At 42.2% G+C, this 18,693-nt stretch overlaps 1 protein-coding gene across 1 annotated transcript in view; it reads left to right on the top strand.

The window, feature by feature from the left end:
- LOC144470534 (protein turtle) overlaps positions 1–18,693 on the top strand; it is a 74,915-nt gene that overhangs the window by 41,240 nt on the left and 14,982 nt on the right. The window contains exons 5-12 of the mRNA XM_078181808.1: positions 1,225–1,521; positions 2,308–2,717; positions 3,548–3,819; positions 4,472–4,644; positions 8,157–8,237; positions 13,157–13,342; positions 13,897–14,124; positions 14,993–15,086. Of these exons, the coding sequence (XP_078037934.1) occupies positions 1,225–1,521; positions 2,308–2,717; positions 3,548–3,819; positions 4,472–4,644; positions 8,157–8,237; positions 13,157–13,342; positions 13,897–14,124; positions 14,993–15,086 (1,741 nt within the window). The remainder of the gene's footprint in view (positions 1–1,224; positions 1,522–2,307; positions 2,718–3,547; positions 3,820–4,471; positions 4,645–8,156; positions 8,238–13,156; positions 13,343–13,896; positions 14,125–14,992; positions 15,087–18,693) is intronic.

The raw sequence follows: 18,693 nt of genomic DNA, 5'->3' as shown, positions 1-18,693 counted from the left end.
TTTTATAGAGTCAAGTTTTATAGAATCAAGTTTTATAGAGTCAAGTTCTATAAAGTTAAATTTTACAGAATCAAGTTTGATAGCACTAATTTCTGCATAACTATGTTAATATATAAAATTAAACCTTAATGAATTGTCTGCTCTATTATTTAGTTTTCTCGTTCACATTTCTCCACGTATTTAACTTAATCAATTAATTACTATATTTTCAAAATATAACTTAATTAACTAATGCTCAAATGCCTGCAATAATTCCCTCAGAAATACCAATTGTGATATCACAGTTCAATAATTGTTAATAAAGCGCGGATCCAGACTCCCGTCACAAAAATGTCAGGCTCTCGATTGCGACGCGACGCAACGGAGAGGGGAATCGGCCCTTTTCGATCGTCGCCGTTCGGTTAAACGGCGGATCTCTGTCACGGTGTCCATTTATTTAGCCATCGACGTCGTCCCGGAGCTAGTTTTCGTGTTACGGGACACGGGTGACGGTGACAATGCTAACGGTGGGAACGATGGAATCTCGTTTCGGGCCGCGCGTTCTCGCGCGCATCGGCGACGGTGTGGCGGTGGTCTAGTTAAAAGCTTCCAGAGCGGGGTCCATCGTTTCGGTCAGGATATTGGTTGGCCGGCATATTTCCGGCATCGGCAACGAGAGAGACGAGTGACGTCGACAGCTCCGTGACGCGGTTAGTTAGCCGTCGATTACTCTCGCCGCTGCTCTAACGATTCTCCGTCAGGCTTCTTCAAGAACTACCCTTACTAGAAATTTCAGATTAAACAAGTGTCTTCTTTCGAAGTTAATAAATTCATTTACGAAAACGATTTAATATTGCTTAAAATTAATTTTTACGGAGTCCATTTTTAGAGTTAATTTTTGTGGAGTCAAGTTTTTTAGAGTCAAGTTTTGTAGAGTCAAGTTCTATAGAATCAAATTTTATAGAGCCAAGTTTTATAGAGTCAAGCTTTATAGAGCCAAGCTTTATAGAGTCAAACTTTATAGAGTCAAGCTTTATAGAGCCAAGCTTTATAGAGCCAAGTTTGATAGAATCAAGTTTTATAGAATCAAGTTCTGTAGACTACTTCTGTAGACTCTTGTCCAAATGACAAGAAATAAATGTCCCACATTGTTCTCTATACCTTAAATTTCTCTGTCGAAATTTTATATCGGATTTATGGCTGGCAAGGATGCGACTGTCAAGGAGTTAACGATCCATGGTTAATGAATTGCAGGTGGTGCAGTGATCACCGTTCCCCCGACGAACCAGACGAAGCTGGAGGGTGAGAAGGTACAGTTCTCCTGCGAGGCGAAGGCACTACCTGGTAACGTGACAGTGCGCTGGTTCCGTGAGGGTGCGCCGGTGAGAGAGGTATCCGCGTTGGACACGAGGGTGTCCATCAAGGCCGACGGGAGCCTCGTGATCAACCCCGTCAGCGCTGACGACTCCGGACAGTATCTCTGCGAAGTGACCAACGGCATCGGGGATCCTCAGAGCGCCAGCGCCTATCTCAACGTTGAATGTGAGTTTTCAATAATCCGTATCGCTTGATTAATTAACTTATTATTATTATTAACTTGACCAGAATTTTATGGACCATAAAACTCTGATAACCCTTTCCTGGAATTGCTATTAACCTAATTTTGTCGTTGTTTGTACCATCTTATAAAAGTGAAGATAAATAGAGTCGAAAAATTAGCAAACTTTGAGCTCCTGTAACTTGGTGAAAAAAAATCGTAGAGCATTGTACCCACGCTTATTTTAAAGGGTGAAGTGTCTACTTTGATATAGTTATACTCAATATATCGTTTAAAATTCTGTCGTTATCTGGAACGGAGTAATAAGTGAACATATTACTTCAAAAGTCTTCAAATTCTCTGTAACTCGGTGATTTCGAAATTGCTGTAACTTTTTGTAAAAAAATCGTACAGTGTTCTACCTGTACTCATTTTAAAGAGGAAAGTCTCTACTTTAACACCCCTAAGCGGTTTTTTCCGATCATTTTTACTACCGCTATAATACAATGTTTCGTATGTCACTGGTTTCGCTATTTGCTGATTCTTCTACTTAGAAACTCTTCGAACTTCCACGGCTCTGTCTATCGCAATAAATTTTTCTCTATATCCGCTTCAATGCTATCTTATAGAGGAACGTTTCCCCTGTAAAATGGCTCCTCAAAAATGAGTCTGCGATTTTTTTTCCCGGTTTTACGGTACTTCGAACGAGGCGGAATTTACCGTCGCCGAGTTTCGCTGGAAACTCGCGGCTCCCTTGGAAGCCAATTAACAAAGTCAATTAACTATTGCAGATCCGGCGAAGGTGACGTTCACACCTACGGTCCAGTACCTGCCGTTCCGTCTGGCCGGCGTGGTGCAGTGTTACATAAAGGCGAACCCGCCGTTGCAGTACGTTACGTGGACGAAGGACAAGCGGCTGCTGGAGCCGTACCAAACGAAGGACATCGTCGTGATGAACAACGGCTCGCTGCTGTTCACCAGGGTGAACGAGAACCATCAGGGCAGATACACCTGCACGCCTTACAACGCGCAAGGGACCCAGGGCAGCTCCGGCCCTATGGAGGTCCTGGTGCGGAACCCACCGGTGTTCACCCTCGAGCCGGAACCGATTTATCAGAAGAAGGTCGGCGAGATGGTCGAGATGCACTGCGACGCTCAGGAGGCGGAGGGCACGCAGAAGCCTACGATCCAGTGGCACAGGGTACTCTACCAATTATCGCCAGTGCTCGACGTACCCTAATTAAAAATCGTCCGAGATTTATTTCGCTTGAAGTCCAAACTCTTCGAATCATAGGGGTTGAAAAATCAGGTCTATATTAAAAAAATCATAACTCGAGTACTAGTACAGATATCGACACGAAACTTTCGCCATTTTGTAGACGAAAGATGATAGTTTAATTAAAAAATATAACATCCCTATTCCATTTCGGATATTTTTATAAATAATATTTATAATCGACCTACTTAGATATAACGACGATGGTGAACAATAACTGGTATATATATTTTTATAAAAATTCTAGAGGGGTGTATTAAAGCGCGATATTTTTTTCTTAAAACTTTCGAGTTTTGCGCAAAGAATGCCGGTGGTTTCACACCGATATCCGTAATAGTCTTCGAGTTATGATTTTTCAAAGTAGCGCATGCTCGAAAAGTTTGGTGCTCGAGCAACTCGGGAAACTTCGGCGACTATCGAGGAACGAATTAGAGGATCCGGAGAATCCTCGTCGACGGATCTCCGGAGAGTGGCGAGTCTCCACGTTGTTGAATCCGAGAATCGATCTCTAATTCATTGAAATTCGAGTGATACCCGCGGTCGTTTCACGCTCGTTTCCCGCTCAAGCGAGAAGAGTTTCGCCGAGCGATCGATTAACGAGCGATTTAAATTGCACGGTTTAATTCCAAGGCACGCGTCCATCGATGAAGCGAGAGGAAGTGAGAGATATAGCGTCACTCTCTCTGCGTCTCTCTCTTCGGTTCGTTATCAGTTTAACGGTCGGGCTCACGTTGCATCGTGATTTAATTGCGCAGAGAGACGGCGCGTCCATCGAAAGCAATCGGGCCAAGTTAGTCGGCGGTAATTTGACGATCGAGAGCCTACGACGATCGGACTTTGGTTTCTATCAATGCATCGCGTCCAACGAGGTGGCCACCATTTCGGCGTCCACGCAGCTGATCGTCGAGGGTACACAACCCCACGCGCCTTACAACGTTTCCGGGACAGCGACCGAGTTCTCCGTTACGTTGACATGGCTGGCCGGCTATTCCGGGGGACCTGACTACAAACAGGACTATACCATTTGGTAAGACGCGATGTAGAGTCACTGGTGACTTCCTGGTAATCTTCTCAGTTTAAGCATTATGGCAGAAATTAACTTGGTATAACCCTTTAATCATAGAATAGGCTGATGACGAATAGTAGGATCATAGAGTGACATTTAGCAATTTTTCTCTTTGAGACTGTACCGACTTTTGCAAAATCTGTTTTTTGGTGTTAAAGTACATTGTTTTAGGAATTGCTAGATATTTTTTTTATTTAAAAATATATACCTGTTGCAAAGTTATAGCTCGTTAAACAGACACGTGTATACCGAACTGAAACACAGTGGGCCCCAAAGTGATTTTCCTCGTTTTTTCTTTCGAAAACTGAACGACTTTATTAAAAAACTATATCCCCACCGCAAAATACAATCTTTTAACGAGCCCTACATATTTTTTTTATTATGAAATATTCAGCGATTACATCGATTTCCCATAGTTTCTACCAGAGAAAAAGCGCTGGTCATTATCGTCGACTCTTGCATTATTATAAATTGAAAAATTGCTGATATTCCTTTAATAAATTATAGTCTATGATTCTTAATCGAAAGATGAGAAGGCGGATTAGAGTCCCAGATAAGTGGCAGGTCGAACATGTGACCAGATTCAGAGAAATAAATTTTCTTTGGCGCGCAGGTACAGAGAATCGGGCACGTCGGATTGGGAGACGATTCCGGTGACACCCTCGGGCAGCACGACGGTGACGATCAACAGACTGATACCGGGCACTCTGTACGAGTTCCAGGTGATCGGGAAGAACGCGTTGGGCGACGGGATGCTGAGCAAAGTGATTACCATCAGGACACTTGGTAACAATCGCTGCTTTACTTTATCTCTCGCGCGGCTGCTGTCGGAAAATCGCGGGACACGGAACAGTCTACGTACGGCGACGAGATTTAAACCGCAACTCCTTCTATATTATGCTAAAAAGATTATGTCGAAACAGTCTCTTGGAACTTATACACGTTTGTGAACGTTTGTCTACATTTATGGGCATTTATGTACATTTAGAGGCCTTTGTCTACATTTATAGGCATTTGTCTACTTCTATAGGCATTTGTCTATATTTATAGGCATTTGTCTACATTTATAGGCATTTACTCGGGTTTATTAGAAATAGGCTACGGATCGTTACGCATTTATGGCAAATGCACGCTTCGGGCGCAAGATTCGCCGTAAAGGGTGTATCTTGATAAAATGGTCAATTAAAGGGTTTTACATATTTTATGCTATAATTATCAAAGCTATATTCCATTGAAAATCTTTAATCGGGCATACGGTGGTTTAAAAATTGTAAAAAATACAAACGAACTATATTATGTAACTTTCGACTACTTTCGGCTTTGGTGTAGGGTTTTATTGTTAATAAATAATAATTGCATCGTTACTTTGTTCGTCAGAAAAAATTCTTTGATTTTTAGAAAAAATCTTCTCCTTCTTCGTCTGTTCATCATCTCGACTTTCATAAAAAGACCATTTTCATAAAGATCCGCAGTCTAGGAAAAAAAATAGAGTAAAAATGAGAGACATGATCGAAAACGATCATAGCGATCATCGATCGTGTCAGCGATTTTTTCGGAGTAGCAGCGCGTCATAAAACAGTTCCGACGATCGTAACATAATTCCGGAATTCTCGGCCTTCTCGCGACGCGGTTCGCCGTGAACCGCGCCTAATCTACTAACCGATCGCCTCCCTTATGCGAACGCTGCACCCATGCCACCTCGGCACACGAAGACGTGGCACTGACACACTCGGGAACGCCGTCGTCGAGCGCCGGTCAAGCTGCAGCGACGGATCAAAGCGGTAAGCCGTCGACGGAGAAGAAACAACGAATTTATCTCGATCTCGATCCGGGGAGCGTGCGCTTCGAAGAGAAAAAAATAATATATAGAGTTTAGGATACCTGAGACGATTTAAAGCGATTTTTTCCTTAACGAAAATTCAATCCGTCGCTTTGTTTAGGAGTTATTAAGAAAATACGGTGACCAATGAGAGAAGAGATCAGCTGATGCGAGGCGAGCGTCAGAAGAGCTCCTCTCTAATTGGTCAGAGTTTTTCCTTAATAACTCCTAAATAAATTGACGGATTGCGATTTGGTTAAGGCAAATGTTGTTCCAAATCACTCGAGGAACCCTTTGCTTCCCGGAGTTGCAACGATACACCCGGTATATCGGAAGCGTCGGAACAACTCGAGCCAGGACAAAGGGGACTCGGTTCAAAGGAACGATCGAGCATAAAACCGTCCTGGAAAACAAAGAACGCCGATTCGAACGGCTCCGTAAAGATGTTCCTGATCTCTGTGGATCGGCGGAGGAGCGATCTAGATGAAGGATCTTTGGATCGCTTCCCTAGAACCATAACCGAAAAGATAAAACGTTAGGTTAATGATACCGAGTAATGATAATAACGAGTTGTCAAAAATTATGTTAAAAATTATAAATTATTAAATTATGAAATTACAGTATCATACGAACAGTATCACGACATTGACATCAGAGAAAAATTGCTACATTCAAAGATAGATTACGCTATATTCCGCGTCGCAAAGTTCAACTTCGATTCATCCACTCGAATCTAAAATATTGCTCGAGTCGCGCCGATCTTTTTATAATGTCACATTTTTACGTGATTTTTAGGTCACACGATTTTTAGAAGCCTCGGTAATAATAGAAAATTAAAGTAACGATTTGTTAAACATATTTCGCGTGTTTTTCGGTCCGGTTCGCGGCTCCGCCGATTCCTCCGAGAGTTCCGAAGCCGCGCGAAGCTCCCCGTTCCGGGAATCGAGAGAACAGGGGATCGAGAAGAGAAGAGAGCCCAGAGAGAGACACAGAGAGAGAAAGATAGAACAAGAGAGAGAGACAAAGGAGAGAAAGAAAAAAGACAGAACAAGAGAGAGAGAAGAGGGGAGAGAAGAGGGGAAGAAGGCAAGAGAACGAAGACTTCCGCGGCGACTTATCGTATCGGGAAACCCATCGAGCCGTTCATTCTGTTTCCGCTTTTATTTCCTTCCCTCGAATCCCGCCGGTTCATTGCCCTCCATTTGTACACGCGCAGCCTCGATTTTTCCTGCAACCAGAGACCCCCTTTTCATCCGGTCGCGACGCGAGCCTACCGATCCCTCCGTCGATCCCTCCGCCGATCCCCCCTCCACCGCCAGGCCAAATCGTAAATCTCTCGATCCCGGTGAATCTTGATTCGGGTACACCTGTGCCCGCCGAGTAATCCCGTGAGATCGCGAAACGTGGCCCATTTTCAACGGCATTTCCATATTAATAACCCGTCAGGGTCAGAGCTAACAAACCGTGTGGACTCTTCGTTTTTACTGGATATTTCGAGCCCATAGCGATCTTTCTGCACCATGATCTCTCCAAAATTCAAATCGAGCATTATCTCGCGAATTTCTTAAAATATTCGACCATAGAGATTTATTTTCAAATTAAAAATTATTCAGCTTTTAATTCTTACAACTGTTTTAAGAAAATAATAATAATTGGATAGATTACGTAGACTGCTGTTTAGAATTAAAATTGTCGGATTAGTAGTTCTTTTTTAAAATTTCTTACAATTATTAAAAAATTTTTCTCGCTTAAAATTCTTCATTTTTAAAAAATAAATTCCTGAAAAATATGATAAGACGATTAGAAGTAAAAATATGAGACGTAATACCTCGAAGAATATAATAGCACAATGGACAACTGAAAATATAATAAATATAATAAAATATAATGTAATAGTATAATAACTAGACAGATCAACGAATTTAATAATTAATAATTGTTCCACGGTAAAAAAAATCCTGCCCCTCAGATTTCTCAAAATTTATCCCATAAAGTGATCATAATTTAGGGCATCGATCGCAGACAAAATGATCCAAAATCGTGAAAAATTCCTGCCACCCTCGAGCGACGTGTTGGAACACTTAGGCGCGGAGGGGGGGGGGGCGATATATACGGGCACATGTTCCATCGACGGATCCTTCTTTCCCCCCGTTGGTTCCCGTTTCTGGGCTTTTTTTCCGTGCTCCATCCGTCCGCCTGGCCACGCATCACCGGCCTCGAAACTCGTTAGCCTGCCTCGAGTAACGCGATTACAGCCAGCTTAACGAGAATTCCGGTGGATCGGATTCGCGAGGATCTCCTACGATCTACGTCGAAACGTTGGGGGGAGGGGGGTCTCTCCCTGCCTGCTGCGCGACCCGTTATTACGACACCCTTCGCCTACGGGGTGGGGGGGACAACCCTCTCGCCGCCTACGATATTCCCCAAACTGTGTTTTCACACCGTCGTCATTCTTTTCCTTTGTTTTCTCTCGTTTCAGACATCTTAGATTATAATACCCTTGTCCTACCGACCGATTCAACAGGCAACCCGGTCTACCCGCCCATCATGCGCCCCAAAGGTATCATTTATTTTACATTTCATTTCATTTGTTTCGCGATTTTTCTCCGTCACGATTTTTCTAGTTCGTTGGCGAATTTTGTAGATTATTTAAAATTTTTCTGGTTCATTTTTTTTTGTTGGTTGGTTTACTATTTTTGTAAGTCGATTTGTGATTTTTGCAAGTAGCTTGTGACTTTTTTAAGTCGTTTGGAAGTTTTGTAATTCGTTTGGAATTTTTGTAACTCGTTTGGGATTTATTTATGATTTTTAGTAATTAATCTGTGCCTTTCGTAATTGATTTGCGTTTCTTATAATTAATTCGTGATTTCTATCATTGATTTGTGATTTCTATAATTAATTTGTGATTCTTATAATTAATTCGTGATTCTTACAATCAATTCGTAATTCTTATAATCAGTTCCCGATTTCACCAATCAATCCGTAATTCTCATAATTAATTCATGACGCTTATAATTAATTCAGGACTCTTATAATTTATTTGTGATTCGTACAGTAAACCCGTAATTCCAACAATTAATTCATGACACGCGCAACACATTTGCGATTCGCACAAAACATTCTTAATTTTCACCTGCATCGTTATTCTTCTCTGCTAATTTCTTTCCTAATTTCTCAACTAATTTCTTTCCATTTTTTCTCAACTAATTTCTTTCCTTTTTTCTCGTCTAATTTCTTTCATCTAATTTCTCTCTTAATTTCTGGTTTCACGATATTCTTTCGAATTTACATTGTCCCGCGCTGCTCATTAGTCTAGATAAAAACCATTAATATTCACAATACTCTGTTGATATTCAATCCAACGAATCGGATATCGAATTTTCCATCGACTCGAAAGGAATTAATATTGCAGGACCGCGCACGAGAGAGAGAGAGAGAGAGAGAGAGGAGGGTGGTTTCGTTTGGAACAGTGGCGATACGGGGGGGTTGATGCGAACGCAGCAGAGTCGTTTCCCCGGCGTAGTTGCGAAACTTTAGCCAGTTAATTGGAAACACTCGACCGGGGACGGTAGTGGTAGTAGTACCCGATTCCATCGAGGGTTTTGCGAGCGGCCCGGGAAAAGAAAGCGTCGAGCGGAAGCTCTCTTCTCGTTCGGAGACGACCCCCCTGTGCAATGATTTCGAAATTCGTGCGCCAACCGGTACGTGGCTCGGCTGTTAAATAACGCGAGTTTTTTCTCTCTCTCTCTATCTCTCTCTATTTTTCTCTCGCCCATTAATTCGACACGCAATTTTAATTCGCGATATTCGACGGCTCTCGTTCCGCCAAGCCCGTCGCAGGGACAGAAAAAACACCGAATCGGTAATGAATCCAGTGGACGGAGACGGCGTTCGAAGGCTTTTGTAGATGGTGAGACTGAACCTCGTGCGAACAAGGCAATCCGCGTCGATGCTTCGAGCACCATCCGCTCTGGAGTGTTTGTCGGGGAATTAAAACGACAGGGTTCACGTATTTAGAATAATAGCGGATAATATGTCGAAAGCGGGGAGACCGCGGCCGATACACACACGCGGACGAAATTTTCATTTCTAGTTGAATATTCTCGTTCGTCGATGTTTGGTTATCATCGGAGACGGAATGGAATTGGAGCGAGCGATTTTAACGGGGGATTTTAGTGGTATGGGATCGGACAAGTAGAATAGGTGCTCCCCATAGTCAGACAAGTGAAACAAGTACGCCTTTACTCAGACAAGTGAAACAAGTACGACTTTTACTCAGACAAGTGAAACAAGTACGCCTTTTACTCAGACAAGTGAAACAGGTACACCATCTACTCGGACAAATAAAACATGTCTACCACATAGAAAGCATAACTAGAATAATAGATTGAAGATGAAATAATAGAAAATAGAAACTACCTAGGATCAAACAAGTAGATTAGGTACGTGCCTTAATCAGACAAATTGAGTAGAAATGGTCTATGATCAGACAAGTAGAACAAGCGTCCTAAATCAGTCAGACAAGTAGACTAAGTACTCCATATATGTCTCAACAAGTACCTTTGGATCGTTATACAAACCAGACTAGTAGATAGGGAAGATAATAAAGCCGGACAAGTGAGATGGAAGTGATGAATGGCAACACAAGTAGATTAAGGACAGTCTGCAGTACGACAAGTGGAATATAGGGTCAATCTCTAGTAGGACAAGTAAGATAGGTGCTCGAAGCGATGGGTTCAGTAGATTAGACTCGCCTGTGGTCAGACGAATTTAATTACTATTGGGACGATGTTTTATCTAATTAATAACTGTTCTCTTGTTTCAATTGATAATCGTACATTTAAGGAATAGATTTTGGACAATTTTAATTATAAAATTATGACTTCTCGTCTCGTTATTTATCTTGTTATGTCTCTATATTTAAATCTTGAAGAACTTATAGATTATTAAATACATATATCAGTGCAAACTTTACAGACGAATTGAAACAATAACTGCATAAATAATTAATACTCTACAAACTATAGATTTCTCAGGAACTCCTAATTATATTAACCATAAAAAATCTAAAACAGAAGCAAAAATCCTAATAAAATACCAGTCGTATTTAGACACGCGTGTCGAGGAATAAATAAATAATCAATCGATTCCGCGTAATTAGAATGATCGGGGATAGTGTTAGGCGGTCGACAGGGGTGGACCAGATTCGCCGTGGGTCGACGACGATCCTGTGTCCGAAATCATCGTGCCGGAAGCGTCGCGCGTCTCGCCGCGGCGGCAAAAGAGGGATCCCGCGGAAAGTGGCGGGCGAAGAATTTCCATTGGCCGGGCCGCGAATTAATTGCAGCCACTCGTCAACGGCGCGCCGGTTGAAAAGCTTTTTTTCGCGGGGCACAATAACCGGGTTTTCCTGTTATTCGCGTTACTTCCAGTCGCGTCGCCGCCTCCATCGGGAAACCATTTATATTTCGATGGGAACGAAGGGTCGGGGGGAGAGGAGGAACCAGAACACGGGAGCGCGGGAAAAGAGACAGAGGCCCGCGGCCGCGTTTTCACGGTCTTGCATCCCCTAATGCAGCCGCGTTACGACGAACCCACACGATCGCTGCGCGCTCGCGCTCGCGCGGGGGGAACCGGCAATTTATTCGACGCGCGACGTGCACGCCCGTGGAAATGAAGTTAACAAATACGGACACTGTAAATACCGCAGAAACGATCGCAGAAATATAGGTCGTTTTCCCCGCGACCGGCCTTGTATGTTTTTCCATCGTGAAAATTTATCGTATTGTGCCCGGGCTATTGTTCCACGTTCGCAAATAATCGCGAATATTGCGAGCGGGGAAATTCAACGTAACGAGAGCAGGGCGGCTTCTCTCGTTTACCTATCGCTGTATTTTATTCTGCCTTTTGTCTCTCCTCTCTCCTTCCTACTCCTCTCACTTCTCGCTTTTCGTTTTTTTTTCCCCGAATCTCCTCCTACACTTTCGTGATTTCATTTCGCGCGCGCGTCGTTTGCAAAATTCGACCAGGGTCGAATTAAATAAAAATTACAATATTATTGATATAATGATAAAAATATTCTGCGACTGAGAAAAAGACGCGGTTTCGTAGCGTCGACAAAATAAATCTCGGCGGTAATTTTAGCCGTGCGGCTCGATGCGACAGCCAGAGAGAGAGAGAGAGAGAGCCGTGGAATCATGTTGATGCAACTGCTCGATGGAATCGGAGACGCGTGAGGTCATCTTCAGCCGTCGCCACTTGCATGTATAATGTTACCGACCTAACTGCTTCCGGCATACATTCGTTAGCCTTATTAATGGTCGCGCAACGTCAATCCCGAGCGACGATGTTTCCCCCCCTCTTTAACGGTAGATTCTCGCGTCGACGTCATCCGAGGAATCCCTAACGACCTTATGCAGATCTCTCTCTCTCTCTCTCTCTCTCTCTCTCTTCGCTGTCTGTCTAAGGGCAGTCGCTGCTGACAGGTCATTCTCAAAATGTCCGCGGTGACTCGAGAAAGTTCGCCGAAATGGCGGAGAAGCACGGATCGAGGTCAGCTCTCTGAAATAGATCTGCCGCGGATCGTCCTGAAAATGGTCGAGATCGCTCGAAATAGGGAAAATTTTAGAGAGAAATCCAAGTGACAGGGACTAAATTGTTTCGATCGAATTACTAAATAATTTTTCGTAAATCCGAGAACGTCGTTGATATTTCCAGAAGGGAAATTAAAATTTGAAGAAAATTGTTCAAGTTATATAAATTGCTAAGTAACGATAATTTCAATTTTTTTATTTGATTGCTATTTAATTCGTTGATTTAAATCAAATTCATAGCGATTTTTTTATTTGTTTATTTAACTGGCTTTTTATCTAACTATTGAATATTATTCTAATCGACTGATTTAGATTTTAAATATTATTATATTAGACTGATTTAAATATTAAACATTCTCACTATCGATTGATTTAAGTATTAATCGCTGTCATACTTAATAGATTTAAATATTATTACAACTATCACAGTGCGATTAAAATCGCAGATAATTCTCTATAGTCGCGTTTCAGTCGCCAGTAAAGTCGACGTTTCCAATAAACAAAATCGCGATCGATTCGGAACCTTTTTCTTCGTTCCATCTCTCATCGTTTCCCGCGGCTTCGATGCGTTCGTCCGCGAATTTACAAACGTGTTTGTTTCTCTTAATTAATGGGGCACGTAAATCGGCGTGACAGAATAGCGGAGAATGTTCATCCCCGCGGCTTCGCAATTTATTTCGTTATCGGTTTCCGATGTCATCTTTTGATCGACATCAGGTAAAAAGTGCGGTCGCAGATTGTACCTGGGGTAAGAACGAATTCTCTCTCTCTCTCTCTCTCTCTCTCTTTCTTTCTCTCTTTCTCCATTTTAAAGTAGCTCTCTAGACTGTCTCTATCTTACGGTGAACGGTCGACGAACTCGGCTAATACGATTTTAAATCGTCAGGACCAAAGCCAGGTCCTCCGAAGAATCTCACGGTGACAGAGATCAGTAATGGTTTCCTGATAACCTGGCAAGCACCCGTGGAACGCAACCACCTTATACAGTACTACACCATTAAGTACAAGACGGACGGACCATGGAAAACGCTCAACAAGGGACAAATCCGACCCGAGGAAACCAGCTATTTGGGTAAGTGCCTACGTTTCTATATTTTTATACAGTTAATTGTTTTCCCTGTTCATATTCACTGTAATCATTTCTCTTCGAAGCTCGCCTCCTTTTAGCACTGTCTTCAGATACGGAAACGAAAAGGGTTGCGAATTTTTAGGCGAAGTAAAAAATCTCCTGCAGGAGACAGGATTCAGATAAATATTCTATTTTTATTCGAATAATTTCAACGAGATTTAAAGGCATTTATTTAATTCGAGAAGAGGCAAATTACGTGGCGAATAACATAGCATTTTTTTATTTGCTCTCAAAAATAATTTTTATTCCAATAAACGAATTTTATCAGAATTCTCTAAAATGAAAATTTGCTAACATATTCTATTAATATTTATATAAAAATTTGCTACAATCTTGCACTAATACTCATACAATTTGCCAAAAATATTGCGTGAATATCTCCGCAACAAAAATCGCTCATTTCGCAACAGATTTAATTACGATGGGGTTTTTCTCGTCGGCGACGCTATTAACCAACGCGCGAACGAATTCTCTGTTCCATGGGGCGGCGATTGCAGTGAAGAATCTGGTCGGCGGTAGGACCTACTATTTCCAAGTGTTCGCGAACTCGGCGACGAACTACGGCGCGAGCGAGCAGGTGAAATTCCCGGTGCCGGCGCGCGTCAAACACAAGGCGATCACAGCGGGCGTGGTCGGTGGTATATTATTCTTCATCGTCGCGATCATCCTGAGTATATGCGCGGTGAAGATATGCAATAAGCGGAAGAGACGAAAACAGGAGAAAGGTAGGGTACGGGGACCGCAGGGGTTGATACAGCCCTTGCCGTCGCCGAGAATTACACACATCAAGTCTGGCCCGCACCTGGGCTCTGGGTCGTCGGACGCGTCCTTCCTGAACACCCCATCGACGCGCCCTTAACAATTCACCTGAACACGAGGCGTTCACCTAAAAATCAAAATTCTATTCCTGGAATATTTTTTTTAGAAATCAGACACTTTGATATATCGTTAGTGAAATTAATCTTATAATTATCAAGGAAAGAGATTTTTGGTTCGTTTCTTTATTTTGCTTTTTTTTGTCATAGTATAGTAAGTAGAGTCGTAGATTAGGAATTGCATAGAGCAAGGAAGGAATTGCATAGTTGAGCAAGGAAGGAATTTTAAATTAATATTATAATTTTCTATCGTGGAATTTCAATTTTTATCATAGTATTCTAATGTCTATAATGGAATTTTAATTTCTATAACAAAATTTTGATTTTCATAGAATTCCAATCTCCATGATGGAATTCTAATGTCTACGATAGAATTTTAATTTTCATTTCGAAATTTCAATTCCCATCATAGAATTCTAATCTCCATAATGGAATTCTAATGTCTCTAACAGAATTTTCATTTCCGCCCCGAAATTTTCTCCGCCGCGGAATTTCGTTTTCCATGATCGAATTTTAATTGGGACGGAATAAAATTTTGATTCGGCGGTTCGAAGCGGCATCGGGCCTCGATCGATCGTTGCCCAGGTGGTGGATGGTGGGGTGGTTTTCGCGAAGGAGGCGACGTGTGTGTCGACCAGGTAACGCAGGAGCCGGGCGAGCGCCTCGGTCCGTTCGAACAGCTTGTAATCCATTTAACATAATTTTCGTGACATTGTAGAACTGCTTTCAGCGTATAGTATGGTGTCTTGCCGGGTGACCGACGCCAGGAACGGCGCAGGGCAGGGGCCCCAGGGAACAGTGCCTTTGAAAAAGTGAGTGTCAATAACACCGGACCGGTTCACGTTTCCACTCATACAGGTTTTTCCATCTGATAATCTCTCGGTCCCCGGCTCCGCCGCCACAGTCGGGATGATATGGTTGCCGGGGATCGTTCGAGGATTTTAATGCCAGAATCGAGGACGTAGACCGAGGGGGTCCCATCTGCTGTCCGTCCGCCGTCGAAACGCCGCGCGCGAATCTCTTTCGTTGTCGCGAAAACAAGGCGACCGATTTGTACGGTTTCGTTGCCCTCCGAAGACTGAACACGGCCCGACCGGGATCGTTCGGAAAGAAACACGGTCCGACGGCAGATGCGACCTCGAAGAGATATATACATCACTTAGGTTTAGCCAGAGCTAGCAATTAAGTCCACTCCACCCCCTCTTACGAGCATTAGGCGACCGAAGCACCGCAAGCATTTACGAAACCTCTCACAGAGTAATCTTTATAGCTGACAAAACGTGTTCGAGATAATTATATATAAATAAATACGTGTGCACGGGGCGAGCCGATCAATGCCGAATCGTTCGACGCATCCGACTGCGTCGACTTTTTATAGGTTAATTTTTCATCCCTTGTTACTATCCCTTGCAATTATTTAATCGCTGCGAATAGAGGACATTTCTCTGTCCAGCGAATATCTTCAAATTTTATTTCCCATACTCGAGAATTTTAAAACAATAATAATTCTTTTGCCATCCTAGAATCAATTTTATTTTTTATACTTAAAAAACAGTTCTCCTACAATTCGAAGAATAATTTCTAGAAGATAAATCGACGTTCGTCGCTGTTATTAATTAATTAAACCAGAGAATACTCACTCGTAATATATTCGATTTTTCTGCTTATACAAAATCTTCTTAAATTAAATCTTACTAAATATTCAAGAAATTATCTTAATTAATTAAAGCACAGTCTAATCTCTACAGAATTAATTTCCAGAAGTTAAAAATCATTTACCGTCGTTCCAGCGATATTCCGGCGAACGGTTTCGCAACGGTTCCCCCGGCCCACCCCGTGCACACCTGATTATGCATATATACATTTCTATTTGTCACGAGTCTGTCGAGGTTATGTATCGACACCGTATAGATCGTTCGTTCGATAACCGGGCGAATCGACCGGCGCGCAGATCATCCGAACCAAAGTCGCGGCGGCTCGTGCCAAAGCTTCCTTGTTATCGGACGAACGGAATGGAATCTCCGCGTTGGTTTTTTAATTGTAAGTTCTTGCGAGCGACACGGGGCGAGGGATTACTATTCGCTGTCTCTCTCTCTCTCTCTCCCCCCGTTGGCTCGATCCAATTTTCAATGGATCCTATGGAGGAACGCGGAAGATCGAGGGTGTGACGGCGGATGTTCCGCGAGCGACAGGTACTTTGATAATTGCTCGGGAACTATCATTGTTTCGGAACGACGGAGTTCCGAAGCGATGGACTCGTCTTCGAGTCTATACACGTCGTCGTCGTCGTCGTTTCTTTAGATTGTAGCGTTTTCTATAGTGAGTCGTGGTATAGTCGAGTGTTTTATGCGTATTTCGAATGCACTGTTTAAACGCAGGTTTTAGACCGGTTCGAGTGCAATCAATCTGTGATTGCATCCTTGCGCTTCTTTGTGTACGCGTGGAAGGGTTGTGTATAGTGTGAGACGACGTAAAATTGATATAAAATGTTGATATAAAATATAAAATCGATATTGACGTGACGTATTAATTTCACATTGACAGAACATTTTAAATCTATATTGACTTAATGTATAATATAGACATTGACATAACATATAAATTGTATATTGTGGTAACATATAAAATGTATATTGAGGTAACATATAAAATGTATATTGACGTAACATATAAAATAGACATTGACACGACATATAAACTGCACGTTGACATAAAATTTTAAATATATATTAAATATATATATATTAAATATATATAACATATATTACGATCATTTCTATTAGCATACTTCGATGAATTAATTTTCTACTTCGTTACCAACATATACACATTTTCAGATAAAACGTACTCTTCTTCTCTCAGCTGCAATATCTCCGAAACAATTCACGTGTACAAAGAAGTGAAAGGATTGAGACACGGTTGCAAAAAAATTACAGTACGAAATAGAACAATAAATATAATAATGGTAGTGATAATAATAATCTCGTGTACATAATCGTCGAGATCGCAGTAGTAAACAACGGCCTACAAGAGAACAATTCAGATGAGCGACACCTGTCCACCGCGTCGGCACGAAGCAATCGCGTCGGAACGTCCGCCGTCACCGCGACGAACTCGCATTGATCCACGGGATTCGGTCACAAATTCCCTTTTTTTGAGAACTCGGTGCAATTTGCGGACGAAGCGAGGGGACGCGTAAGAGAAGCAAACAAAAAAACGTCCGATCGAATGAAATCAAGAAAACGGAAGATCTCTTTTGATCTTGCGCCGTACATGACACAACGCGAGCAAACCGGTAACGATCGCATAATTTCTTTCCAAAAAAAAAGAAAGATAAAAAAAAGAAAGTAGAAAGAAAAACGGCAGACTAAACCGCAGCAGCAGAGGTATTTTGGACGAGGTTTTGGAGACCGTTTCGATGATCGTCGAGCGATCCCCTCCCGAATGGAGGTGGACTCGTTCGTTTCTGCGCGTGCACGGTCGCGAGTTCCCCGATGGGAGAGCGATCGGGCGATCGCTTGGCCTGGTTTGCATTCATACGAGATCCCTCCGTAACGTCTCACCCACGCGAAATGTCCCCGCCCCCCCTTTTCGTCGACGGTCATTTTCGAGGTCAAGGCACTTGCCACGCTTGTTTCGTGCGCGTTTTCACCGGACCACGGTGAAACAACGATTTTCCGTGTATTAAATCGACCATGAATGTATCTCACGTGACACGGATCTTGGCAAATGAATATTTTTCGAAATAATAGTAGCTATGAAACTATAGCATATCGAATACTATATTATTTTACATTGATTTAACTGTGTGATTTAAAAGTAGATTGAGAGATAAATTCTGTTGGAAATGGTAGTTATGGGAGTTAGTATTTCAAATGTATTTAACCGCGTGATTTAAAGGCAGTCAAATGCTGCTTCGGAAATAGTTTATTCGTTAAATTCTGTGTTACACGAGGAGAGAGAAATATTTACGGTGTATTTGCTATTAGGAAAATCTGTTTCCCCACGGTCCCGATTTTAACGCGTTCGCTACCAGCGTTATATTTATTGTATTAATACACAGTATCGTATTAAATATATCCTATCGTATTAAATACGTCATATCATATTAAATACATCATATCATATTAAATTGGCTATAGCATATTTAAAACACCACGTGTCACTAAATCATATCGCGTACCCTTATCAAATCTGACTATAAACCATCGTCAAAGGAGCGCCATAAATTCTGCAAAAATCGAAGCATTAAATAATTATAAAATTCATTTAACATTCCTCTGACAAAATAGAGAGTCGCGCTGGTAGCGAACCGGTTAACGTCATCCACCCGATGCAATCGAAAGATACATGCACCTACATGCAGAGCTCGACATCGATGACCTTACAAAACCGAAAAAAATAATCATCTCTTGCATC

The sequence above is a fragment of the Augochlora pura genome, chromosome 5 (assembly GCF_028453695.1).
Source record: "Augochlora pura isolate Apur16 chromosome 5, APUR_v2.2.1, whole genome shotgun sequence".
In the NCBI taxonomy this organism is placed as follows: Eukaryota; Metazoa; Arthropoda; class Insecta; order Hymenoptera; family Halictidae; genus Augochlora; species Augochlora pura.
The sequence above is the reverse complement of the archived record's forward strand: the minus strand, read 5'-3'. Positions and strand labels throughout refer to the sequence as shown.